Source organism: Cyprinodon variegatus, unplaced genomic scaffold, assembly GCF_000732505.1.
Source record: "Cyprinodon variegatus isolate N-32 unplaced genomic scaffold, C_variegatus-1.0 Scaffold221, whole genome shotgun sequence".
NCBI classification, from domain to species: Eukaryota; Metazoa; Chordata; class Actinopteri; order Cyprinodontiformes; family Cyprinodontidae; genus Cyprinodon; species Cyprinodon variegatus.
In genome coordinates, this window is record NW_015150674.1 from 361,749 (window position 1) to 389,688 (window position 27,940).

Genomic DNA, 27,940 nt, shown 5'->3' on the forward strand with positions numbered 1-27,940 from the left:
GCTTTCTAGATTGATGTGATGTAAAGTCTGACCTGCCCTTCAGAGGGTTTACAAGACATTTTGCACTTTTGTGTCCAGCAGAAATGTAGGAATGTTGTTCACATTTATGCAACCAATTATATGTCCTTAATAGGACAGTTTGGTAGACAGGTTTGAGAAAAATGTGCTTTTCTTAAAAAAGTGTTAACGCTGGTTATATTTCCTCTCCTACCTGCTGCATGATTCAAAGCTATTTTTTAAAATTCAAGAAAATTGCAGTAGTAAGCTTGCAGCCGTATGGAGCAGGGAGTAATTGCAGTGTACTGTCAGTCAGCTTGTTTAAAGACTGTTAATTACAGTCAAAAAGATCAACAGTCATGGAGTATAGACTAAGTAGCCCATGGCTATTACTGAAGTATTTTACTTTAGGCAAGGAAGAGCAATATGGCAAGATGTTTTAAAGCAATGAAATCATATTATCTGTTCATGTGGCTGAATCATTGAACTAAATGCACTTAAAATAATGGTCCTTCTACTTAAAGTGAGAATCTAGTCCTATTATTCTTTTTTCTTTTTTGTTCAACAAAAAAAGGAAAACTGGATTTAAGTGCATTTTATTAGTTAAAGTATTTTTATATTAAAAAATACTGCAGTTCTCAGTTGATGCATTAAATGAACAGGGGGAAAATCTAATGAGCCATTATACTTACTAAAATGTATGACCAGCCAATACCGGTAAATATGATTCTCACTTACCCTAATTTTCCAGAGCATCTCAAGAAAAATTGTCAGATTCTGGTCTTTGGTCGTTTGCTTGGTGGATAATATTAGGATTACCTTTTTATTAGTACCTGTTGAGAGCGCTCAGAAACAAAAGATTCTTTATGTATAATTCCATTTTTGTTTGGGCATGAAGGTGTAGTTATCAATTACCTGTGTCTGCAAAACCAGATAGGAGTAAGAGATGTAACCACCCTATAATAACAAAATTACTTTATCAAAACTGACCACTTTCTCGATAGAAAATAAAAAGATAAGGTTACAAACTTTCACTGTGGCTCTACCGTTCTTATACCTCATCCAAAATACTTGGGTTATCCTGAACTATTTTCTCCATTTGTGTTGCTATAGGCTTCGAGTGCTAGAGGACATAGGGACTCCTTTTCATCATTCTATATTTATTATCCCATTCTGCAGTATTTGTAAGTTCAATCTCTAATGTGATGTTCTCTCTGCCTTTTCTCATCATATTAGCTTAATCTGGTCTGTTCCTGTTTGGCTGTGACACCATCCGGGAGAGGAATATCAGCTGTGCTGCTGCCATCAACGCCTTTGTTTATAGATGTTGGAGCTTGACCTTTTTTTTTTTGTTTCTCTGACTTTGACTAACTGTGTGTGCTCACCATCATCCTCTGACATGGGAGCTGAATCTGAGCTTGTCTGCCTGGGTGTGTGGAGGGGGCCGCCTGTGGAGCTGGTTGACAGCTGTCTTTTGTATCTCTGCTTCTGTCTCCTTGAACCCCAGTCGGCCTCGCCAGATGGCCGCTCACACTGAGCCTGGTTCTGCTGGAGGTTTCTTCCTGTTAAAAGGGAATTTTTCCTCTCCACTGTCGCTGCAAGGATGCTTAATGTAGGGGATTACCTTTGAGTCAATGAGTTGATGCAATCAACAGGTTTTTCTTAGATAGAACACCTTTAATCAATTTGACTGTATGATCTGGTTGAATTGTCTCTGTAAAGTGCCTTGAGATGACCTGTTTTGTCAGTTGGCCCTATATAAATAAACTAAACTGATTTAGTCCTTGCTTATTTTCCTCCATCTTGCTGCAGTTGTTTTATAGATCCACTTAGGGTCGTTGTCCTGCTGGTTGACCCATTTTCAGTCAGACGGATAGCATACAACAAATCTGATCATGCACTGGCTGCGATGTACCCAGGTCATCCGACGGTGAAACAAGTACAATCACCCCTCCCCTCCTGCATGAACTCCTTCTAAAGATCTGGATGTACTGCTGAACATCTGGCCCAAAAGCATAAACCTTACTCTTACATGTACAATTTTTTTATGGGGTAACCTCAAAACCACATCTGGGGTTGTCTTTTTTTAGAGCAAAGAGATTTACTCTTGGGAATCCTTCCTAACAAACAGTTTTTAAAAGTTTAGATATGGTTTCCTTTGGAGCAAAAAAGTGAAGCTCTCATTATTTTTACTTTGTTTTAGTTGTAGGTAAAGTTTGTTTGTACATAATTTTTCAATCTGAGAAAATTAGTCTTAAAATGTATTTCTTTTGAATGTTTACCTGCATTCACATTTAAACATGTATGTCTTTATATGAACTATATATGAACTATATCTTGACCTTCATGATGCAGCTTTAGAGTTTTAAAGAATGGAAATTTAAATGGAAAACAACACTTTTCTACAATCACTGATGTGTTTTCTTCCATACCTCGACGTTGATGAATTGTTAATGCTTCCTGCCGATCGCATGCATGGGACTACCAGCGTGTGGAAGCTGCTTACGCAGACTGAACTTTGTTTTTTACACAATGCTAATATTCAGATAAGATTCACGCAAGCGATCATTCACCACACATTATTACAATTAAATATTTTAAATACTTTCCAAAAGCTGAAAAAGTTTTGGGGTTTATTATTACATTAATAATCGTTCAAACAGCTGTATATATTTTCCACTCCAACTGCCTTAAATAAAAGAAATTTACTCAGGCAAGGTTCACTAACCCAGCGGCTAACTTCTGCTTTGGCCTTCAACTCAGCTTTTATCATTGTATTTTGTTAGTAATGGGCAGTAAAACTAAACTTGGCAGTCTGGACCCTGACATCATTTTACACATCATCTAACCCAGATTATTAGAGGCTCTGACTAATGATAAGAAATACATTCCTTTTATCACAGGCAGAAATACATTAGCCCTGTGGTTCTTAGTGTTTCACCTAAACAACAATCTACCTGATACACAAACAAAATTCCATGTATTTGGAAAAAGAAAGAATAAAAACACAAGTAAGCCCGTTGTGAGAAAAGGGTAGGGTATGCTGGAGAGAAACCACATGGTTTTACTGTTGACGGGAAAAGATAATAATCTAAAACAATAAAATGGTTATACATTTTAATCAGCAGAATAATAATCACATCATTAGTGAGTTATATTTTTTACTGTATTTCTTTATTAAAAAAAGGTCAAAACTGTAAATATTTAAAGTAGTTCCTGCTTCGATTCCTGAAATATTTCTCAGAACAACCACCATTGTTAAATCCTTATTTACCCATTTTATATTATTTATCAATTTTTTCTGAATTCTGAAAAAAAGGGATTGTCTCGCCAAATATGTATACCATATTTTTCTTTGAAAAATATAGTAGACAGTTACAGTAGAGAGTTAACATGTAATGTCTTTGTTTATACATCTCCAGTGAAAACATGCAGTTTCCTTACCTACTCTTAATTTGCTTACTTTGCTTTATGATTATTTTTGTAGTTTAAATGAGTTACGACATCCAAATAAGGACTATCTTGAACTAAGTAACTGCCAATGTCTCTAATTTGCAATTTCTTTTATTTATCTCAGGCGTTTTACCAAAAGTCTTGATCTCATCTGATTCAACAAATTTTCAGCTGTATATTGATTATTTTTACTAGATGCACAGTATTTATATTGTAAAAAAACACTGTTCATCCATCCATCCATTATCTTACACGCTTGTCCCAATTGGGGTCGCGAGGGGTGCTGGTGCCTATCTCCAGCAGTCAAACACTGTTCAATACAGTATTTTATTTTTTTATTTTCTTAACTCTGTCACTTATTCTGTTATTTTTATACACCTTTTTAAGGTTCATATTTGTGTTACCACTTTTGCTATAAACTTTTGGTGCTGCAACCCCACAATTTCACCATTGTGGGACAGTAAAGGATTTTCTATTCTATTCTATTCTATTCTATTCTATTCTATTCTATTCTATTCTATTCTATTCTATTCTATTCAATTCCTTATGAGCCTTGTAGCTATGGCTGATGTTATTACTGTACAGTAGGTATAGCATCCTTGCTATATTCAGGTCGGGTTTTAGATGTTGTGCAACTGATCATCAAGACCCGTGTTTCCATCATTGATCCTGGTTTATTTCTAGGGTAAAAGCCAAACATCTCCAGCTGATTGACCAGAAGAGGTAGAGAGTTTTCTGTGTTGCCTGATGTGTCAGACCAATGGACCTATTTAAATTTTTGCCAAATTTGAGAAATATAACCACTTGATGTGTTTGGTAAAATTGCTATTAGTCTTTTTTCTGGCTAAGGGAGACTGAAACAGGATCCTCACACTTTGGATGACCTCTTTACCAAAACCACTTTAGTAAAGAAGTTTATACGATCTCCAGCCAATAGTTTCTCTGCATCAAAGCGTGGTGCTATAGCTCTAGTTTTATTGTTCTGAATGTTATCTATAATAAATCTATATATTTCAGCATAAGAAGCTCAGTTTGTTTCGTTTTCAACTGTTTCCAGTTTTCTTAGAATTATAGATTATTATTATTTTTTTGAATCTTGAATGATTACCCAGTATTTACATGTAACTTCACAAGTTATAAACTAACTCAGCCGCTTGAGTTTTGATGCCACTGACTTGCAATTTGGTTTCTTTCTATCTCCTTCTCTTTGCCACCTTTCTATCTAATCTACTGTTCATTGCCCATATTACCTCCTGGTGTTACAGTAACAAGCTATCTATGTTCACCAGCCTTAGATTAGTTCTTATTTTTATTTCTTGTCTTACTTTACCATGATGTGTCGATTGAGAAATCATCGATATTTCCCAGCGCTCATATAATTTATGATTAGACATACGGTACCTACAAAGTTAGTATATACATATTTTTAGACTTTTTTTTTTCACATTAGAATTGGGCTAATTCTTTCTCTATTTTCAGATCAGATTTGATACTGGGTCTGTTGCCTTTGCTAATTTTTCCACTGATCCTTAAACTCAGAAATCCTTTTAGTGCATACAGAACAAATTCCTGTTTTCTCACATTACAAATATCGATATTATTTTCCAAATGAACGTCTGTGATAAGCATTAATATTCTGTCCCTCTGTGTTCATACTTGGTTGAACCCCTTCCTGCTGCAATGAAAGCTGAAAGTATTTGATGGTAATGTCTCTCCCAGCTTTGCAGAAGCTTACAGACTAAAATCTTTTCCTGGTGTCAGACTGAGTGAAAAGCATCTGTGACCAACTGTGCTCTTAAAAGAAAAATTGACTACTTTATATTTACTAACATCAAGTCTTTTAACAGGTTTTCTGAAGGCAACTGTATGAAAAAAATTCATTTGATTTCAGTTTCATAAAGCAAACTGTTCTGTTGTTCTTAAAGTATTTTCCTTTATTTAGGTAAGAAAATAAACATTAACTACTGAATCAAATATCAATATTTGAAGTCAAAAACCTGACCATTATAAAACTCAAACTTCAAGATTCAAGACACTGACTCACAAAATTAGGAATTAGAGCACATATATGAGTAAAAACACATTAAATAGATTTATTTGTAAAAATAGTATCTAGTTATTTAGTAAACTTGAATTCAGACATCATTTATTGGTGATGAAGTGAAATTAAAAAAGCTATTTAACTAAATACATATATTTGATCATTTACACGCCCACAGCATGAGCTGCCCCTGCTATTAAGGAGCCAATTTCAGCCTGAAAATAAACAACTGAAAAAAATAAACTGAATTAAGAAGGAACTCCATAGTTATCAAGTCTAAAAGCAAATTTTCATGAGAAAATAAAAAAAACTCAGAATATTTTTCCAGTGGGAGCACAAATGAACTGTTACCGGTATGTCTGATTTATTTGGGATTAAACAATGACAAATACAATTTATTTTAGCCTCCTCAATTTTTTTGCAGTAAAACTGTATTAAAATCCTTTTGAAAATCCAGGCCAAGCCTTGAAATCTATGTTTCGACTGTAGAAGTAGGACTAACCCTTTTGGTGGGCAGTGTGTCATTTAGTCTAATCGAACAAAACTGTGCCAAATGTATTTTCACATCATAAAAGGAAATCTGGTCAAATAAAATAGCAGATTGCAATTTTAGGACACCCTCTGCCTTTCACATAGCCTTTGCTCATGTACCACTGTGCACAGCTTTGATTTGATAAACCTAAAGGAAATGTACTAAATTATATTCTTTTGTCCACAAATAGTTTAATCTAATCTAAAAATAGAAAAATTATTAATTAAAAAAAACAATGCAAAAAAAAGGAATGGTCCATAGAAAAAATAGACAATTGAAACATAGTGAAAAAATATAAGCAGCTAAATCAACCATAAAAGCAATAAAAAAATGTTAATATTCGTACACAACATTTCTGGTAAAGCCCTTCTTCCATGTGTTCCTTCTCTATTTAGCTTTATGCAAACTGCAGGCAGGACTTTCTTTCAACTATTTCTTTTTTCCCCCTCTATAAAGGCCTGCTGCTGAGTGAAATATATATGGTTATACAGTCAAATGATTCACCCATCTCCTGCAGAATTACCTTGAGCTTGTAAGCTGCTTCTCTTAGTTAATGCATACCTTGCCCAGCCTCTTTAAATTTTAAAATGTATTTAAACACTGTTTAAGATGTCCAACCTTGAGAATACCGATTAACAAAGCAAGGGAAACGGACTGTACTGAGAAGGGATGTACCAATAGGAGATATTTGATATACCGAGATTTATATTAATAATATATGAAGAGAGAGATTTATTTAGTAAGTTACATTTATTGATATATGTACTGTTTACACTACTTTGATTTCTGAGTATTGTTTCTATATGTGTAACACTATATGCCTCAAAATATTAGAAAAATAATAATTGAACTCACCTATAATCTGCAGAGAAGCTGGTGAATATTGCATAAAACTCAGCAGTTGTTTTACTGCCAAGTCACCATTGATGATCTCATCCTTCGCCCACATCAGGTCATTGAAAGTTCAGAGCAAGGGCACACAACCTTCCTTTGAAGTGGATCATAAACCTGACAGAGCAATATGGGCAGAAATGGGAATCTGTTTTCAGCAAACTTTATTTCCAGGATTGTAAACTGATCTTTATGTTGAAGAAGCAGAGTCAGGGATCAGCTATATTTGGTGTAAAGTAAAGCTTATGATCATGTTCTTCTTCTTTGGCTGTCCATCAGGCTCACATGGATCTGGCAGCGCTGAGAGTTCACTGACCCAGCGGGAAAACATAAAAAGGGAGGAAGTAAAGTCAACAGAAGTCAGGTCTCCGGGGACACTTTTGAAGAAGAACAAACTGACTTAGAATGGATAAAAGATTCCCTTATAAATAAAATGATCCACAGATCTGGAAACATTTTATAACAGTTATTATTTTAGTTTGCATTGACTTCAAGCACTTATAAACGATTTGGATATTCTTTGGATAGAAGGCATTACATCACCTCTAACATGGCGTGGTGCTTCCTCACTCCAAGGATCTGCCTCTTGTACCACTTATAGACTGAAGGACATTTTTTTTTAACTGTCCTGGCAGAGATACGTGTCTGTCCTCCGTGCCCGTCTCTGACTTCTCCAAACCTCTATAAACATAGGCCTTATCGCAGCCATTTACAACTGTCATCATGCCTCATGAAGCCTGAGTGCTGCTGAGGTGCATTACAGGTCACCCTGTAAAACAAAGGCTCACATTCCTGACAATCAAGATGCTCTTTCTTGTGTTTTATGCCGCACTGTGTGGTTTGTCCGCTCTGGATATAATATCTGGTTTAAATGATCACTGTTAAAATTAGATTATGTTTGAAATAAAGCAAAGCCGTGAAACATTTTCCAGAGGAATCATAGTAAGAAGAGTAATGAAGTAGGGCAAACATTCGGTGACTGGTGCTGCCAGTTGTGTCTGGCATCTAATCTCTTTATTGCAGTTTTACACTACATGACTGACCTTGACTCCGCTGCTGTACGGGTTACCTCTCCTTCTGGAACTTCCCCCCCGTAACGCTTTAAAGCTTCTTGGCAACAGTCCAAACAAACATAAAGACTTTTATTTTGTCATTTAACCAAGCTGTAAACTTTTGTAATGTATTTATTTTTTTTTTTTTGCATTGCTGAATGTCCAAACCAAGAAAGTGCATTTTTTACCGTTTTGTTTATGTGAGGTATAGAGCAACTTTCTTATCATAGTCTAACCTCGGTGCCAGGTACAGGGAGGATAGCAGATTAGGATTGTGGAACATTGTATCGCCTATCAAAGAAACCATAAATTGAAATTCCATGATCTCATTATTTTTCAGTTTTAGAACCAAATACATCCACTGTACATACAGTGATCAGTCGTCTTATATCAGAATATCATCAGAATGTTACATTAGTTTAGCTGGATCAGAGTTCTGCAACCTTTCAAATCCTGTGCCCAGCAAAATAAGTAATTCAGAGCCACAAAGTATTACATAATATTTAAATAAATGCGACCTATTGTTTTTGTTAAATATCTAGTGTAGCAAATCTGTTTCCATTGTGTTTAACAGCACAAAACATGTTTTAAATTTTTTGTTTTCAGTCCTTTAACACCAAATGTATCTTATGATTTGTTGAGACTTTTACATCATCAGATTTATTTTTGTTCTGTTAAACACTGATTTATATCAATCAGACACATTGTGTGAACAGAAAATTCATAATATATTTAACAGAAATGCCTGATCAAATTATCCTTAAAATATTTTATTTGTCAGAACATTAAAAGACCACATTAGTTTAAAGCAAAATGTGTTTTATATTCCATGGTTTAGGCTTTACAGGGTTAGAATAAGGAAAAACACAAATGTTTTACCAGAAGAAGCATGAATGTTCCTCTTTAGGATACTACTTTATGTAAATGAAAATAAACAAATAGTTTCCCAATTTATAAATAGAAATATGGATCTCACCGCAAAAAACACTCTAGAAATAAGTAATACATTCTTAAATTAAGCGTATTTACTCTAATTTAAAACGGTAAATAAGATGATTGGCCGATAGAATGAGTATTTTTTACTCTTAGAATAAGACAATGCAATTGTTTTCCTCTTATCTTAAATGTAAATTGTCATGTTCCATTGACAAAGTGTGTCACTTTGTTGGAGCTTGGCCTGTTTTTCAGTGTAGTCCTGTTTCTCTGATTGTGATTAACTGTATATGCTCTCTTTCATCCTCTGACATGGGAGTTGGCTCGGAGCTCATCTGCCTGGCTGTGTGTTTCCTGGAAAGGGGCGCCTGTGGAGCTGGTTTACAGTTGCCTTTGTATCTCTGCTTTTTTCTGTATCTCTGCTTCTGTCTCCTTGAACCCCAGTTGGCCTCAGCAGATGGCCGCTCACACTGAGCCTTGTTCTGCTGGAGGTTTCTTCCTGTTAAAAGGGAATTTTCCCTCTCCACTGTAGCAACAAACATTCTTAGTGTGAGGGATTGCCTTCGAGTCAATGAGTCGATGCAATCAACTGGTTGTCCTTAGATAGAAAACTTTGAATCAATTTGGTTGAATTGTCTCTGTAAAGTGCCTTGAGATGACATGAATTGCCGCTATATAAGTAAACTGAATTGAATTGAACTAACCTCCTCAATTCAAGACAAAACACCCTTATTTTAAGAAAAACATACTTATTAAGATTTTAACTTTTTGCTGTGCTGAAAACACATTTCTATTCATTTAAAGTCATGCTGTTGTCTGTCTAAAGAGTCTAATAGAGTTATTTGTCAACATACTATGATCTAAACCATGTAGAGGGTAAAAAGAGCCACTCGCTGCTCCAGAGACCCCTGAGCCAGATGAATCACACAGAGAGACTTTATTGTCATGTTAGATCCAACGAATTGCAGGAATATTGCATACTTGAAGACAACTTGGAATTATTGTGAGCCTCAAAAGAGTATTACTAGAGAAACTAGAGGATGTTTACTAAGTGTTGCAAGCACCTTACTGGAAATGCAATTAGAAGGAAAAGTGTTCAAGTTCAAAGGCCATACAACAGTCCACCAGTCTAGCTTGAGACGCTCATGCTTTCCCTCTGCTGTAAAGCTTTATAAGAAGATACAGGATTTTCCACCCATCCACGCTGACATAATTATCTCTGCATTATGACCATGGTTTTACTGAGATTTATTGTCAGCAAACTGACCTGACATAAACCCCATGGAGAATCTATGGACTGTCATCAAGAGGACGATAGACACCAGATCCCACTATGCAAACAAGCTGTCTCTACTCACGGGCCTCCCATTACACCTCAGTAGAGTCACAGGCCTATATGCAGTAACTCATGCAAAAAAAAAAAAGACTATAAAGAGGACATATACTTTTCTGTCTGTGGACATATTTTACAGTTAGAAAATATTCATATCAAAAATCCAAATTAAATGGCCTTGTGTGGTATTGTTAGAAAATCTGTTAGATATATCAAAAAAATAATATGGTTAATTTTTGTGTTGATTTACAATACAAAAAGTTGTATGGATTCTGTTGATTTTTGCTTCTGTTTTTCTTTTCGTTATTAAATCTGCAAGAAACTGCTCCAGTCTCTGCATTTGGGTCCTCTTTAAACCTCCACCCAACATGACACTTTAGAATAGTAACAGGTTCACTATCTACCACCCGGCAAAGCACTTTCCATAAAACTGCTCTACTGTAAACTATTTACTTTTCCAAAACTCATTAACAAAAAATGATTTTTCCATCTTTGATTTTTCCATTTAGCTCTGCTTTGAAACCCCTCCCCCCCATAAAAATCTAACTAAATGGCTTCTAATGTCTCTTTCTTAATCGTCTGATCTGCGCAAACATTCTCTAAGGTAAGCTAAATCAAATCTTTAAAGGGCCTTCAACAAAAATAACAAGTAAGTTTTATAAACTGACAAAAAAGAAGAGCAAATGTTAATATTTTCATTGATTCTTGGGTCCATCTGAGAAGCAAACATGTTTGAACGATAAAAATGATTAGATCTGTGAGGAAGATGTTTGAACTAGAAGAGGAAAACGCACTAAAGTGTCATTTAAAGATATTTTAAACAAAAGCCTGAGTAGAATCGTATAACTTTAAAAAACACTAACAAAGTAAGCAAGCTCAACAGGGTGGGGTTAGGGCGTCAAGCCAGAGTACTGGGTTTGTTTTTTTTTACCCTTAAAGTAACATAAAGCAATAACAACCTCAAATTAAGGCAGCCAAAGGATGAATTAAAAGGAGGAAAAGGGGATTTTTAGGTTCATTTTACAAAAAAATATTACAGTTTAAACTAAAACGACCAGATAATGAATTATTCTATAAAACAAGTTGGGATTGTGAATTTCATATTCGAGTCAATGAGTCAGGGAGCTAATATCAGCTCAGGCTCACTGCTTAGCAGGTGAAAGACTAATGCTATCTAAAGTCAACAAACCTGCAGTATCCTTAGTAGGAACTAATACCACTGATGCAACCCATTAACATTAAGACTGATTGCATAGCATAACCAAGGTTCAGTGAAGTTATAATAGTTCAAACACATTTTTAATACATTCTTTAAATTTACAAGTTTAAACTTACCATGATTAGGCTACTATGTCTTTATATAACATAAAACTAGTTGTGTTTTTATTTTAAGGCAACACAAACTGAGAGCTCCTGCCAGACATCAGGCGGAGAACCCTAAACCTGAGGAGGGTCAGTTCATCCTCCAGAAAAAATGAGCTGATGGCGAAGTTACTTCTCTTTAAACAGTTACTCTTCATAACAGCCATGTTTTGATGTAAAAAAAAAAAAAGGAAATAAACCCAAATAGACTTTGTGAAGATGGTAGTTAAAGATCTTTTCTACTGAAGGAAGTTCAGCACCAATATTGACTGAAAATCAACCTGAGAAGTCAATACTCTTAAAAACATCAAAGTTTAGATGCATTTTGCAAAACCCTTCAAGAACAGACCCCTCAATCTGTGGAACAGTATCTCCTGCTAAAGTTGATCCTTTTTGCCTTGTTGGCAATTGCTGCATTTGGGGGAAATTGGGCGGAGCTTGAAAGATAAACTGGAGAATACCCTCTGAGCTGTGAAGTATGGAGTTGGTGGCATCATGTTGTCTGGGTGTTTGTAAGCAGAAGTGATATTTGTGTAGTTCATACTATGCTAAAAAAAAAAAACAAACAGTGTAGAAATTCTTAAGCCACATCTCCAGGCACCAGCCGGTAAGTTAATGTTGAGGCACAGATGGATCTTCTAAATGGATGACTCAAAGCATTCCAACACATTAGGTAAGAAGTAAATCATAAAAAAATGTCATGATCTCAGTCCCATAGGGAATAAGTGGGCAGTCAGGTGCATCAGTTCTGCCAGGAGGAATGAGAAGAAACCCTGTGAGGGATGGATGGAGGAAAACTGTATGACCTGGGTCTCGATTGATCCACTTAGGAAAATAGAACGATGCCAGCAATTGTAGCACATTTAAAACAGGCCTGATATGGAGGATGGATGGAGGAAGGATGAATTTGTCTTTTTATACAGTGCATTTATATAACCGGTTTCATCTGCACTTCATTCTGAACTTCTACCGTCATATGATTAGCCATGGAAATCAGGCAGATAGATTTACCTCCAGCTGTCTTTGTTTCACTGTTTAGAGAGGAGAAGGGAATTAAGAGGAAAGAGTCAGCCCCAGGACAAGTGCATGCAGGGCTAATAGTACATCCTTTCACTTTAAATAACCTAAAAAAATTATAAAGCTTTGTCTTGTTTGTCTGCTTAACAAGCTGCTTGATCCTTCTTAAGAGGGAAAGGAATCAGTCAAATAGAGTTTATACTTTTCCATTTTGGAATCTCTGCCTCTCTATTTTTTTTTTTTAGCACTTTTACTGATCAGCTTTCTCAAAACAAGTCCAAAAAATTCCCCCGTTGCTTCCAGGTTAAATGTTTATTCAGATAAAAAAACACTTAATGGAGACACAATGTAAAGGTCATTGGCCTTTTTTGTGTTCTTGCCTCGTTCCAGCCCTGCAGGTGTTAGGTGGCGGGTGCAGTGACACGATGGGAGGCCGATTACCTCTGCAGTCCTTGGTAGCTTGGTACTGCCTGGGTTAATGACACCAGCTTCCAGATAAGGCCAATCCCTCATGATTTCCATGTGTTACTCCAGCAGCTACTTTTCATTGAGAAAAGCTTATCTGTTTCCCAGGGTTGTTCCAGCAGTCACCTGGCAGAGCACATGGTTGTTTTTCACAGAGAGTGTATTGACATTTCAAGGTCCAACAAGGAGGCGGGGTGGGGGGTGGCCTTATAAGTAAAGGGAGACTGGAGAAAGCAGTAATACCCATCTGCTCTCACACAGAGAAGTTTGCCTCAGCAGCTGCATCTTGATCAGAGAAAGATGGACAGCAGATGTAACTGCTCGACCAGTGGTGATAGGTCTTTAAATCCTATCCTTTACAACATCTTGAGCCGAATGGATACTGGCGAACCAAGCCAACAGACCTTCAGCAACAGCTCAGCTCCTCACAAATGTAACTGTGAGGTGCGACGGACAGTGTGCTTGCTCAGACCCTCGGAGGTCTGCAAGGACGCTTCTGCAGTTCTGGTCAAAACCGTCCACTTCATGAGAAACCTACCGGCTTTCAATCAGCTGCCACCAAGTGACCAGTACTCCCTTCTGAAAAGCTGCTGGGCGCCACTTTTCATCCTGGGTCTGGCCCAGGAGCATGTGGACTTCGACGTGACAGACGTTCCAGCAGACAGCCTGCTGAAGAAGATTCTCCTGAACCGTCAAGAGAGCCCCGAGATGGAGCGGGAGCAGCCCACCATGGCAGGCGTCAGCAAACTGAAGTGCTGTCTGAAAAAGTTTTGGAGTTTGGATTTGAGCCCAAAGGAGTACGCATATCTGAAAGGGACCACAATATTTAACCCTGGTAAGTTAACTATTGTGGATTATCTTTGTATTAAAACAAATCCCCTCCAAGACATGCATGCAGTGAGACAGTGCCTTATTTCTAAACTTAACCCTCCCTTTATTTTGTTACAACAGATGTACCAGAGTTACAGGCGGGCCTTTTTGTAGAAGGACTGCAGCAGGAAGCTCAGCACGCCCTGAGCGAGGTGGTCCAGCTCCTTCATCCAGGGCACCAGGAGCGCTTTGCTCGGATCCTCCTCACAGCCTCCATGCTTCAGGGCATCACGCCCAGCCTCATCACCGAGCTCTTCTTCCGGCCCGTGATCGGCCAGGCCAACTTGCTGGAGCTGCTGGTCGACATGCTCTTTTGTAGAAATCCATAATAACTGTCAAGACTCTGGAGAAAGTCCCACTAGCGAAGTGATCACGCAGTGTTACTTGCAAGCTCCAAAAATAGACAAAAGAAACTGTTATTTTTCTACATGGGGTTAGGCTTTGCTTCCATTTTCAAAGAAGCTGTGGTCAGGTTAGCCCAACCTGAGCAGAAATTCTCTTCTAAAAAGAAAGCCTTGTCTTTCCACAGACTTTGTCATTCTGTCACTATACTTGATGTTCTTTTTTTGTTGTTTTATATTAATGTTACTTACTTCAACACAAAGACTTGAAATAAATATATTTTTATACATGAATGCGGTTGTGACCTTCATTGGGTACCACGACACTCAGACTCACAGCTCAGCTCAGCTATCGCACTATGGAAATATTTTTTTCAATTCCTTCAAGTGTATCCAAGGCAAGAATTTGAGTTTCTTAAACATTTCTGCTTATTTAAATCATCTTGAAAAATGTAAAACAAAGTTGATTACTGTGTGCCACACTCCTAAGCAGGTGCCATATTGTAAAGATAAGAGAGCGTAAATGATAAGAAAAAAAGTTACAAGACTTGGAAAACGTATAATGCAGCTTATAACTTTGTGCATTTTGTTACTCTACAATGCAAACTTCAGTGTAGGTATTATTTTTATGTTAAAAGAAAAACACTAAGTAGTACATCATTGTGAAGAGCAAGAAATGTACACTCACCGGCCACTTTATTAGGTACACCTGTCCAACTGCTCGTTAACACTTAATTTCTAAGCAGCCAATCACATGGCGGCAACTCAGTGCATTTAGGCATGTAGACATGGTCAAGACAATCTCCTGCAGTTCAAACCGAGCATCAGTATGGGGAAGAAAGATGATTTGAGTGACTTTGAACGTGGCATGATTGTTGTTGCCAGAAGGGCTGGTCTGAGTGTTTCAGAAACTGCTGATCTACTGGGATTTTCACGCACAACCATCTCTAGGGTTTACAGAGAATGGTCCGAAAAAGAAAAAACATCCAGTGAGCGGCAGTTCTGTGGGCGGAAATGCCTTGTTGATGCCAGAGGTCAGAGGAGAATGGCCAGACTGGTTCGAGCTGATAGAAGGGCAACAGTGACTCAAATAACCACCCGTTACAACCAAGGTGGGCAGAAGAGCATCTCTGAACGCACAGTACGTCGAACTTTGAGGCAGATGGGCTACAGCAGCAGAAGACCACACCGGGTGCCACTCCTTTCAGCTAAGAACAGGAAACTGAGGCTACAATTTGCACAAGCTCATCGAAATTGGACAATAGAAGATTGGAAAAACGTTGCCTGGTCTGATGAGTCTCGATTCCTTCGACATTCGGATTGTAGGGTCAGAATTTGGCGTCTACAACATGAAAGCATGGATCCATCCTGCCTTGTATCAATGGTTCAGGCTGGTGGTGGTAGTGTCATGGTGTGGGGAATATTTTCTTGGCACTCTTTGGGCCCCTTGGTACCAATTGAGCATCGTTGCAACGCCACAGCCTACCTGAGTATTGTTGCTGACCATGTCCATCCCTTTATGACCACAATGTACCCAACTTCTGATGGCTACTTTCAGCAGGATAATGCACCATGTCATAAAGCTGGAATCATCTCAGACTGGTTTCTTGAACATGACAATGAGTTCACTGTACTCAAATGGCCTCCACAGTCACCAGATCTCAATCCAATAGAGCATCTTTGGGATGTGGAGGAACGGGAGATTCGCATCATGGATGTGCAGCCGACAAATCTCCGACAACTGTGTGATGCCATCATGTCAATATGGACCAAACTCCCTGAGGAATGCTTCCAGCACCTTGTTGAATCTATGCCACGAAGAATTGAGGCAGTTCTGAAGGCAAAAGGGGGTCCAACCCGTTACTAGCATGGGGTACCTAATAAAGTGGCCGGTGAGTGTATATGTTGTGATTTGAATAAGTGAAACTGAAGCCAATGTTTTGACTCTGGTCGGGCCATTCTAACACATCAATATGACCTATATATATATGGACCCTATACAATAGCTCTAAATGGAGGCTAAAAATTATATAAAGAACTAACTAATGTGCAATAAAAGCTTAGTGGTTGTTATAAAGATTATTTGATTTTTTACAACAGAAATACATGAAAAAAGAGATATTTTTATTTTATTTGCTTAGAAATTGTTTTATTTTTTACAGTATCTTTCAGAAGAATAAAACATGTGTCATCTTTATGAAATGTTTTATGTTTTTCCTAAAAGCTAAAAATACAGATAAATGGTTGGTTGTTTACGAAGAAAAAACGAATGCCAGTGGCATATATTCAACCAAAATATTGTTTCTTATTAAAAAATTCATGTAATATTTCGTGGCTCTAAATGATTCCAGCACCCTGGTCTAATGAATCCTCCATCCTGTCCTCCAGTAGTGTCCTGTATGTGATCTTCCAATCCACTCTGACCAGCTTTCTTCCGACTAACAGAAAGGCCTCACCATTTCATGATGCTAGCACATTTTTATGGATAGGTGCTGTGTTAGTTTTCCACAAATAATTTGTTTGCAACTGAGTAAATCTGTTTCTTCTAAATAAATCTGTTAATTCTGTTTCAATGCCTCCTGCGCAGCTTGTTGCAAACATCCGATTTAACCGGATTTTTCTTCTAAATTCATTTTCCAAAGGATATCAAAGCAAAAAGATGTCAGTTTAACTGTTACTTAACTTTTAGTCTTATGCTGTCATTTCTTCCATTTTACAATCCTGAACTTATTACCACCTTAATCAAATTCACAAAGTGAGAAAATGTTAAAAGCTTTTCTTAAATAAGGGATACCTCCCTACTTGCATTTGTTTAGTATATATTGAGTTATTAGTGATTCCAATAATAGCCCTATGTCTCCCTCTCATGGAAAATGATGGAATTGTTTTTCTTCCCCCAGATTTCCAGATTTTCAAGTCAGATTTCCAGAAAACAGGTCTTTAATTTTCTTCTTTTAAAAAATACCAGTCCCCTCTCCCCACTCATTTCCTCCACAAAAGGTTGAAAAGAAAACGACATGCGAGAGCCGACAGAGGAACACATGTAAAAATCCTGACAGTGTGAATCCTGCGGTTTATAGGCAACAGGCCTGCTCAGTCCTCGCTCATCCTACTGTTTGGTATGCATGCAAGTTGTGAAACTATGTGTCTTTACATGACAACGTGTACAGGTAAAACAGGAATGTGCCAGCGGGGGCAGTGAGCCAGAGGAAACGGGGTTACGCAGGGAAACTACAACATGAACAGAAGGGGAGGAAGAAAAAAAAAAAGCCTGAAAAGCCTGAATTCAGGCACTGAAAATAGATAATTACATGCTGTGTTTTAAGCTTTGTGGGGCAACCATTGCTTCTACACGACTCAAAAGGAAATAATCTCATCTGCTTCCAAAGGAAATGAAAAGATCTTAAGAATGCTCTGGAGTTTTATTCATTTCAAATCTTGTCCTGGTTTTACAACAGAGACATAATGGTTGTAGATAACAGCAGCTAAAAGATTTAGCCTTTTGACCTCTGTCATAAAAAGAAAATAAAGTATGTTTGACCTAAAAAGACAAAAAATGATCAGGACACAATCCTGAAATTGTGTTGGTTTTCGGTGCTCAGTGTTCATTTTGCAATAAATGACAAAGACAAACCCCTGGATTTTATTTCCCTTCAGTCAGAACCAGCCAAACGAGTTCCTTCTTTTGCTGAGGGCGGAAAAAGCCTGCCTGCTGCAACACTGACCTCGGGGAGATGAGCCTGACAACAATCCCATAGATAAAAGACAAAAAAAAAAAGAAGAAAAGTGGGCTACGGAGAAAAATTCACAGAGATATTTATCGACACAAGAAATATTCAAAAGTGAAGAGCTTAATATGAGCAGCTTTTGGTTTGAACAGAAATTTGGTTTGTGTTACAAATCATAAGAAAACGTTGCACTTAGAGCAGCATGCATAACAACAGCTTTAATAAAAAAAGACAATAGAAATAAAAAAACAAACAAGCACTGAAATTCTTATTTTCTTAAAAACATGACTTGCTGTATAACAAAAAAAATATCCAAATGGTACAGAGTAACATTGTCTTGATATGTACATCAAAATATGGCTTAAAACAATCTGTAAGTAAAAAAAAACAAAATGTGTCTCAGTAGTCTAGAGAAATGGTTGGAGACATAAAGCTGTACATGCAGAATAGGATATCCTGTATAAACAATAACAAAGCCAAGAATGAGGACGGTTCTGTCCCGATGCATTGATCCTCTGGCCTCCTTGCTGTTGAACTTTTACTTAAGTCACTTTCTACACCTAAAACACTCCATTTGTAAAAGCTTGCAACCTTTTGCCATCGAAAAAAAAATTAAGAAAAACTGGAAAAGGGTCTCCTCTGCTGGTCACGTTTTAGAAAAGGTAAAAAATATATATATATTTGACCAATGAATGGAGAACTAACCCATCTAGGATAAAGGTGCTCTGCTCAGTAACAGTATAAAAGAAGAGGCTACATGATTTGTCTGTAAATAGACATTCTAGTCTCTGCATTGCGTTTCAGATAAGCAGAGGAGCTCCTGAGGAGTTTGTTCCAGTGTCATGCTGGTAGGGAGAGTAGCCGGTGGTGGTGCTGGAGGAATATGCTGAAAGAGAAAGAAAAAAAAAAGCATTAAAGGTATAGAGGATGATCTTTTATTTCAGGATGGATCATCTAAATAAGTGGTCCTCCTAATTGTCATATCATTATGGTGATATATTTACATAAGGCCGTCCTACATTCTCGTCCCCAATTAGCTATCTTTTTCTGCACATGAACACTTTCAGGCGTATATCTGTGGTGAGCTACGGTTTCAGACAGTCATTGAAGCTCTCCTTTCTCTCCGTGGTTCTTTGAAAATGGCCCATGGGTCATAAGAGAAAAAGTGTCTACGAAGTGTATGTGAAGAAAAAGGCATCAGAAGGGGCAGATATATACCAGAAAGTTTTGCGCAAAGCATTATGGGATTTGCTGTCACCAAGGCCCACTGTCACTACCCAACAGCGGTGACTAATAAAGATGGCGCAGGCACCACGCAGTGGAAGAGGAGTTAAAATGACAAACAGGGAGCAAAAAGTAGTGATCATCTGTCCGAACGGTAAGGTAACCAAGTTTGCTATAAAGTCCATTATATGGTCCCTGCTCTATATAGTGATTGAGGGATTTAGGCATTTCGTGTGAGGATCCGGCACAGTAAGCTTGTATGAGCTCATGGACAGTACCTTTTAAACAGAGCTTGCATGAGAAGAAACGGCCTCGTGCATGCGATTAATAGGCGCTCCCTCTCGGGAGCGGGTACAGGGTTGTGCGTGTGCATTTTATTTTTAATGGAGAGAGCGGGCGGGCCTTTTAAAAAATCCTCCACAATACCTTTAATAAAGATTAATGGATACAGACTGGTCTTAATGAACTTTTCCACATTTGATCAAAACACAAACTTCAACTGAATGGAATTGGGACTGATGAAGTTTTTCAGAAGGGCATGATTGTGAAGCAGAGGGAAAATGGCTACAGATAAAAAGCTGAAGAAGTTTAAAACGATGTAGTACTGTTCTCGGGTGGTTTATCTGTCTGGAACCTGAACTTTTACAGACATCCCAAGTCTCCCGGAAGTTCCAGGAGTTTCCCTGATATCGATAGTTGTTCACGGAGGCCCGGATTTTAGACTATGGGAGGTGGTGTTTTTCAATACGAGTGAGAGCGAGCAGGGGGGGTGGAATACGATCAAGTAAAATGATATGACTGGCATAAAATCAAATACAAACAGCATAAAAATAAAACAACAAGCCTGTCCCATCTAGGCGTAATCAGAGACAATGACACACGAAGTGTGCTCCTGATGTCCGGTCAGCTCCGTAGCTTTGTTTTGGTCGCTGTAACCGCAGAAAATCCCGCTTCACAAAGATAGGATGTTATAGATAGGATGAGTCTTGACCTGAATTGACCTGTGTCAAGAGGCACAGATGCACCGACTGATGTAATTGGGAGAGAATACCGCAATTTTTTATATTTTTCAAAATAAAACATCACTCAGACTCTGGTCTTCGATAATATATATATATATATATATATATATATATATATATATCTATATATAGCCCCCTGGATGATATTAATTACCATTAGAACCGGCCCACAGGTCACGGCTGCTTGTGCACACTGCTGTGACTTCCTGGGCTACCGTTATATCGTGGGGATTGTAGTTTTGGTGCGGTTGTGTTGCACACACCAACACTACATACCCAGGAGAAAACATGATTGTGTTTTTCCTTCTATTTTTATTTTATTTTGTTGTGCCTTGCATGTATGGATTGTTTTGGTTTTTGCTTTTCCCTCTTTAACAATCCAAGCTGGGCTGAAATCAGTTGTCTAAGGAGGCAGAGTGCAACAACTGCGCACCGCAACCGCTGCACGCAGGTGTCAGCAGAGGCTGATTGAAGCCAAAATAAAAGGAGCCTGGATAGAGGGAGGAGTGGAGCTGATTCTGCAGGTAAGAGATGGATCTGCACGATACTCTAATTGAGACAGAGAGGTACTTGCAGGCGTGGACCTCTGCCCTGACTGGGCCGTCTGTTCACCTCCCGGTATTTTGTGCCTGGTGTCCTTTTTAAAAGAACTTCTGGCTGAATTCTGGGTCCGCTGCTGTGATTCATCACAAAATTGTTACATTTCTTTGTACAAGACATGATTTTTCTTTGAAGGAAGTATTGTTTTGTCTATGTGCCATAGATTTTTGTATTTTATTTATTCATATTTATCAGTTGAATGGACTCAGGGACAAATGCAAATAATAGCCATGAGAGAGAATACAACTGCTTTGATTTCTTTTTTTTCTTATTTTACCATTTGAAATCATTGATCAGTAGGATCATAGAGCAGGACATTAATACATTTTACGTTTAAAATGCATGCACTTTCATTTATGTATTTATCTTAATAAGTTTATTAATATAATAAAAGTATTTGAATGATATTGATATTAATATTTTGTTTTAAAAAAAACAATGTATTAGGTCTTGGTTGTTTTTGACTTTGTCATCCGTGCTGTATTTCGTTTTAGAAATCCTCTCATTAACTAGCTTTGATATCTCTACTGAAGAAAAGCATTCAGACAGCATCTGCTTCCAGCCCCATGATTCATATAGGGAGACATTTTTTTAGAGCTTTTTCCTTTAGCATAATCTAGAAAGAAAACAGTTTTCTTAAAATTTTGTTTTTGGTTCAATGAATAAACTAGAAGCTTGAAATAGCTCAGCCAAACTCCAAACAGAGGAAACAAAACCCTCAAATGTCAAGATTTAAGATTTGATAGTAGTTCCGCTTGCTACCATGTGAAACATCCAGAATCAAAGGTTATCTATCTACAAAGAAAAGGGTTGTGGTTTATCATTATTATTTAGAGAAAGAAACAAGCATAGCAGAAAAACGGCTGCATCGCATAAGGATTTGTAGAATGAGAGGATTTTTTAAAATCCTGTTGACAGTCAATAAGGAACTGAATGAAATTGAGCCAAGGCAGATTTTTGGGTTGAGTGTCAAGTAGGAATGAAAAAACAAAAAAAATGTCAGCTTTCTTTAAATCAGGAAATAACATTTTAATTTTATTCCAGTTTTGACTTTTAACCCAAATACTGCTTTATCTGTTCGGAGTCTACCATCTCTTAGCTTCTTAGTTGCTTAATTTGAATCTAAAGTTTTCTATTTACATCATAACAATATCTTAACAATTGTCCTTTTTATGTATTATATGTCTTATCTGGTCATTTGTTAGCTCACAAAAGCCTTTGAATTGCCCTGTGTAAGATTTTTTTCTTAAATACTTGTGTGGATCAGGGTGATCCACATTGATTTTCTACCGCTCAATATTTTGGAGGCAAGGTCAAACTGTTAAATGTTCCAGTTCTTCACTGAATCTCCTACATTGTATGCTGCAAACTGGAAATGGGACTTTTAAAGTTTTCTTGTAAAAAACAGCTTTCTTTTAGCTAGATTTGTTTCAAAGCTCCCGCAGACATAACCAGGACTTCTTTAATACCTGGCTTATCAACATCAACCCGCTTCAGCTCCATCCGTTATATTAAGGCCAATGAGCTTCCCTTTTCCTACATTAAGGAAAGCATTCCCACACCATGATGCTGCCCTCACCATGCTTCAATATGGGAATAGTGTGTTAAGGGTAATGTGCAGCGTTACGTTTTGCAACACAAAACGGTTTACATCTTGGCTTCAATGTTGCATTTTGGCCTTCAGAGCAGATCCTCTTCTTCCATACTTCATATGAGCATTTCTTTTTTCTAATGGAATTTTCTCATTGTGACAAAACGTGAAAACATATGAACATGCAAAAGGTATGGTGATTTTAACCCAGGCTGTTGATACATTCCCAGGCTTCATTGTGATCATTTTGGAAACACAATGTGCTGTACCCTTATTCAAAGACATGTAACAGGACACTCACAGCCTCTTCGCATAAGAGCGACAGGCAAAGGGGGGTGAAGGCCTGCTGTACTGTAATCCTTCTGTAACCCAAGTTGTTTGCTAAAGTTACATAATAAATAAGGGGACAGATATTTAATGTTGTTTAATCTGCTGCTTAAGCAGATTGGGTAGCATGACTGCAGAGCTTGGGGCGTGGGGGGTGAGGTAAGCGGTCAATGGCGGAGGTGGGGAGGTTTCTCACAAACCAATAATTGTGATACCTGAAGAAAAGTGCAGGACTGCAGCGCTCTGAAAAAGCAAGGTATGCTGGAAAATAAGGGAGAAGTTGAGAAGATGCCTACAGCTGCAGTGGGCACAATGGGTCACAGACTGAGACTGGAACACAGCCTTAGGACGGGGTGGCGGAGCGGGTTGTCATGGCTTAAAGTGCAACACCCCCTCACCCACAATGACAAGGAAAAATCTGAAGAAAAAAAAAAAGTCCGGCTATGCAACTGGAAAATTCCCCAAATGTACTTACTTCTTGAGCTGTACGGTCTCATCTTCCTGGCCAGCTCGTCTGACGGCGTTAGTTCGGACACTTTCACCTCTGGAACTGCAGCAGGAAATAAAAAGGACAGAGTGAAGAAAGGTGGAGCTGCTGTGCTCTAAAAGTGAGAAATAATCTGGTCATCTGCTACTTCAGTGTTTTGGTAAACCATGTGTACTTGTATCAGCTTGCCCCAGATTAACTGATTGTTTATAGGCCATCGCCTGCAGAGCGTCTGGTGAGTTAAAGCTTTTGACTCTGAGCTAAACAAAGGCTGCAACGTTCCAACAGACTATGAGTCACTGGGGGAAGACCGGTCAGATGTTTACAATATTTGCTACTCTAAAGCCTTCGAGCTGCTGAATACCTAAGTGGATCATAAATACTTTCCATTTTTGAATTAACTGCAAAACAAGCAAGAGTCTTTATTTCCTTACAATCGCTGCTCATGAAGGTCTGCGTCATGGTCTCGTTGCCGCTATCAGGCAGCGTCCCGTCGTTCCTGCCGTTAGGACGCTGCCCCGCTGGCTGATGGCTGGGCTTCTTCTTGGGCTTCCGTGTGCTGATGCGGATGACCCCTCGCACCAGCTTGCACTCGGCTTCCTGCTCCTCCAGATTGTAGTTCTGGGCTATGTTGTAGATGAGTTCGCTTATCTCGTTGGTCTTGCGGAAGAAAGAGGAATCGGACGTGCACTTGGCCAGCTCTTCGATCTGATGGAGGGCGTAAAGCTCCAGGAGCTTCTTGGTGATAAGAGAGTCAACGTCTGTGCTGTCGCACGGGTCGTCCAAGTCATAGTAGTCGTTGGACAAAAGGCTGGTACTGCTGCTAGGTCTCTGGCTCTCTCCTTTGGCTGGTTGACGGGTCCGTTTGGTGGGATTCAGTGGGTAATTTACTATCTCACCTCTGAAACGAACATCTGGGTAACGGAAGCTTTCGCTTGTGGGTAACTTGGTGGTTTTAGTGGGCTTGCTGGACTCAACAGAGATGCCGCAGGTTGGATTGTTCAGCACCATGCAATTAGAAGGCTCAGCACCTGCTTTGGATGGGTGGTCTGTGGAGCTCTCATTAACAGGCAGACAGGGGTCTCGGCTGCCATAGTATCCACAGGTGAGCAAACAGCAGATGAGGGCCTTGCAGCCACTCCAACCCATAGAGGCACAGGAGCCACATGCAGGCCTGTTGGCCGGCGTGCTGTCGGCCGACCCGGGTATAAATCCTATAGTCTCCGAGCCCCGAGCTGTGCCATTTCTTTGGTGTCCTCTGCTTCGGCCGTTCTTGTTCTCTGAATACCGAGGGTGTTCATTGCGGTGTTCGTGTAGATGTTCTCCATGAAGATCCTTGAGGTCATGTTTGACTGTGCTCTCCCTGTATATAGTTCGACTTTGTCTGTACTTGTCCGCTTTAGAGCTTGAGTTGTGGTGCTTGTAGTGGTGGGACGTCTGGGGAGCCCCTGAGCTGTGGCCAGGCATGGCTCAAAACACCTGGGACCTGCAGGGGAAGAGTGGTGCTCACAGGTTAGTGGACACGACTCCTCCTTCACATCACTGAGACAGACCTACAGAGAGGAAAAAAAACTCAGACTCCTGCAGCTTATTCTTTGGAAATTCTGACCTAAATGAACTGTTTCTTTTTATTCCATAGCTTAAGGACTAAAACACACGAGGGAATAAATGTAGTTGTTGTTTAACAGACATGGATGACAAAGATTGATTCCTTTTTGTAGATAAAAGCCTGTCCTCTAAACTTAACCTGATTTACAATCAACTGATGTGCATTTCTAGAGGAATATGCTGTTGTTCGATGCCTCAAAAAAACTACACACATTTCTATTTTTTTGATAAATTGGTTCATCTCTGCTGATTCCATTCACCTTTGAAACCATTCGGCTCTTGTGTCAGAACCCAAAGTTAAAACTAAAATTCGCCGCCATGGTTGTTGAAAATAAAATGAGACATTTTTCGCCTTCATTTTAATTAAATTAACACTTGTCACATTTACCCTCATGTTTAAGGTATGATATGTTCTTCTCTATCAATAAGTAAGTAAGGTAATGCAAAACATTACCTATTGTGACCCATGTGTTATATTTTTCTCTCCCACTGTGCAATAATCCAATTCAACTATTGTGTAGTCTGTTTAAGTTTAACTTATTTATATGGTTAGTACATTTCTGCAGTGCAAGTGGAATAACCCAAGTCAACTACTATGTAGTCTTCCTTTAGCTCTTAATCATATATCTAAGGGAAACATATACCAGGACATTACAACTTCTTTCTTTTATGTTTTTTTTGTACTATATACAAACTCTTTTTATATTTTCTGTCATATTTTTTAATAATCTTTAATAACATCTTTCTTTAACTCTTTGTACTCTGTATAAACTACTGGAATCAGAAGGAGTAATCCCAAAGGATAAATAAAGCTAAGTCTAAAAGCTTCATCCTTTTTGGTTCTGTTGCACTTTATTTTGATTTTAATGCCTCTTCTTTTAATTTATTTTTCCTTCTAAACCTTCAACGTATACAGCAAACATTGCAATATCAGCTTAAGCAACCTGTATATTATAAATATCTGTAGTTAATTAAATAATGTAGACTAAGATTTCTGTGACTTTAGCATATTCAGTGAGATTAGATTACAGCAAAAGGTTTGACTAGAAAAAGAAGTGGTATGGTGGCCAAGTCTCTACAAACTACAATCAAGCCGTTTCATGTAAAAACATCAGCCGTCCATCACAAGCAGCTTTTGGGATAAAACCTCTTGGCCAAGATTGAAAAGCAAAATGCAGTAGCAGCTGAGTAGATAACTTATCATTTGTAATGTTTATTTAGTGTGACATGATTAACCTTATCATGCATCACACACCCATTCAGAACTATTTTTATGTTTATCAATAAACATGTGGTGGGCTCGATGCCCTATTTTCTCTGCCATGTTGGGATTCACCCATTGACAAGGCATTTAGCTGCTGATCTATGCATAAGTGTGCGTGTTGGTGTAGTGAGAAATGCTTTGATTGGCCTCCATGACTAGAAAAGCTCTGCATAAATTCTGATGATTTAAATTAAAGACTAAGTTTTTCAAATGCTCTGATATTATCTAGTTTCTACTTTATATGATCCGTTTACCAATATTAATCAAGTTTGTTCTATTTTAGCTTTAATTTGATATAAAGTATTTTACTTGATCTAAATAAATTTTACCCTAAATGGAAAAAATAATATTTGGTTTGGTTCTACTGCATTTCTAAATGTGATTTTAAGGTCTTTAAACTACTCTTTTTTTAAATGCACATGTTTAATTTTCTAAAACTTTTTTATTCAATCAGAAATGAAATGCCTTTTATTTTGCTCTCCTGTCATTTCACTACGGTTGATTTTCATTACTTTGCATTTATCTCTTTGATAGATGTTTTTATTCAGTTCTAGTTCTGCTGCTCTTTTAAAACTTTTGTCAACATTTTAGGCACTTTTTTCTTGTTTGCTTATTAATTTTCACCAGTTTTCCAGTGTATGTGTATATCTTGCATTGTTTATATTTGCAACAGGTGTTTTTTTTTGTGTGTGTGTGTGTGTGAATTATCTCAGTCCTCACGTTTACATGCCATTCTACTTTGATGAATATTACTTCACATGCTTTAGCAGGTTTTGGTATGCTTGTCTTTTGCATGCTTTTGCACCTCTGTAGAGCCAGTCTGGGTAAGATTTCACAATTCCCAAAGTGATATTTTATTTAAATTCAATGAATGAAGCTCTAGTTTGGTTTAAAGCAGTAAATCTGATGAATCAAAACTGTTTAAAAAACGAATCCTAGCCTCCAATGTAGGAGAAAGTAGTAAAATTAGGATTAAAGGATTGAAAATTAGAGCAACTACCGGATTGCTGCCTTCACATAATCCCTTTTGATGAATTAACTGTAAGGTCCAGAAGATTTGTGCAAATAACACTCACCCGCGTTTAGCATCAAGTGCTTTTAATTTGACTTGTAAAGCGTCCACTTACCGCATAAGCAGAAACAGTTGTTACTGTGCGCTCTGGCGAGCGGAGCGCGGAAGTCTTCGCAGCAGCGCAGCTCCTAGCGCCTCAGACTGGGACCGAGTGTCGACAGAACCAACGACTTCCAGGAGACTTTTGGTTGCATCCGACAAAGGAAGAAACTTTGTGTCGAAGTCCGGAGCCCGGCGCCGCTACCGAACAACACCCCCCCAGCACATCCGTTCAGTTTCTTTTCTGGTAAAAAGAAGGAAAGCAGGACCCCGGAGCAGCCGAGCGTCTTCTGGTACCTGGCTATCACCTGAGGCTACAGCTAACGCCGCAGCAGGGGACCCACCCACAGGTGCGTCTTGACGTCACCTCAGGTAGATGTAAAAAAAAAAAAAAAAAAATGAAATAGAATCAAGGTTCTCAAAAAGAAAGGATAAATACAAAATAAACAAAATAAAAAAAAATTATTCGGGAAACTAAACAAAAGAATAATAAAAACAAAAAAACAGAAGCAAATAAAAAAGTGAAATATTTCATTGCTTGAAATATTAACTGCACCAAAGAGCCTCTTGTAGCCTACCCATGGACACCTAAGATTGAACTCATAAAAACTTGAGCATTTCTGAATATGAAAGCTAAAAGGGGAACAACTTACATTTTATATCATTATTAAATTGAAAAGGAAAAAATATG

General features: G+C 38.2%; 2 protein-coding genes across 3 annotated transcripts; one reads left to right on the plus strand and one right to left on the minus strand.

Annotated features, from left to right (window-relative positions):
- Nucleotides 1–13,376: 13,376 nt before the first annotated feature.
- On the plus strand, nt 13,377–14,492 carry nr0b2 (nuclear receptor subfamily 0 group B member 2). The gene is made up of 2 exons (XM_015380764.1): nt 13,377–13,911; nt 14,028–14,492. Exons 1-2 carry the CDS (start codon nt 13,377–13,379, stop codon nt 14,273–14,275), a joined length of 783 nt encoding a protein of 260 aa, XP_015236250.1. The 3' UTR covers nt 14,276–14,492.
- A 2,969-nt stretch (nt 14,493–17,461) lies between these two features.
- kdf1 (keratinocyte differentiation factor 1) lies at nt 17,462–27,570 on the minus strand. Of its 2 annotated transcripts, none has more exons than XM_015380736.1 (4): nt 27,266–27,570; nt 23,701–24,819; nt 23,255–23,329; nt 17,462–18,901 (listed from the first exon to the last, which is right to left on the minus strand). In XM_015380736.1, the coding sequence occupies exons 2-4, from the start codon at nt 24,731–24,733 to the stop codon at nt 18,816–18,818; spliced, it is 1,194 nt and encodes a 397-aa protein (XP_015236222.1). In that variant the 5' UTR covers nt 24,734–24,819; nt 27,266–27,570; the 3' UTR covers nt 17,462–18,815. The 2 variants fall into 2 exon arrangements, with proteins under 2 accessions (XP_015236222.1, XP_015236221.1); XM_015380735.1 differs by having other exon boundaries at nt 17,464–18,901; nt 23,701–24,752.
- Nucleotides 27,571–27,940: the final 370 nt, after the last annotated feature.

Coding starts and splice junctions, on each gene's coding strand:
- nr0b2 (XM_015380764.1), top strand. CDS start 13,377: ATGGACAGCAGATGTAACTGCTCGACCAGTGGTGATAGGTCTTTAAAT. Junction 13,912..14,027: donor GACCACAATATTTAACCCTG/GTAAGTTAACTA, acceptor TTGTTACAACAG/ATGTACCAGAGTTACAGGCG.
- kdf1 (XM_015380736.1), bottom strand. CDS start 24,733: ATGCCTGGCCACAGCTCAGGGGCTCCCCAGACGTCCCACCACTACAAG. Junction 23,330..23,700: donor GACCTTCATGAGCAGCGATT/GTAAGGAAATAA, acceptor TTCCTGCTGCAG/TTCCAGAGGTGAAAGTGTCC. Junction 18,902..23,254: donor GAGACCGTACAGCTCAAGAA/GTAAGTACATTT, acceptor TTTCTCTTTCAG/CATATTCCTCCAGCACCACC.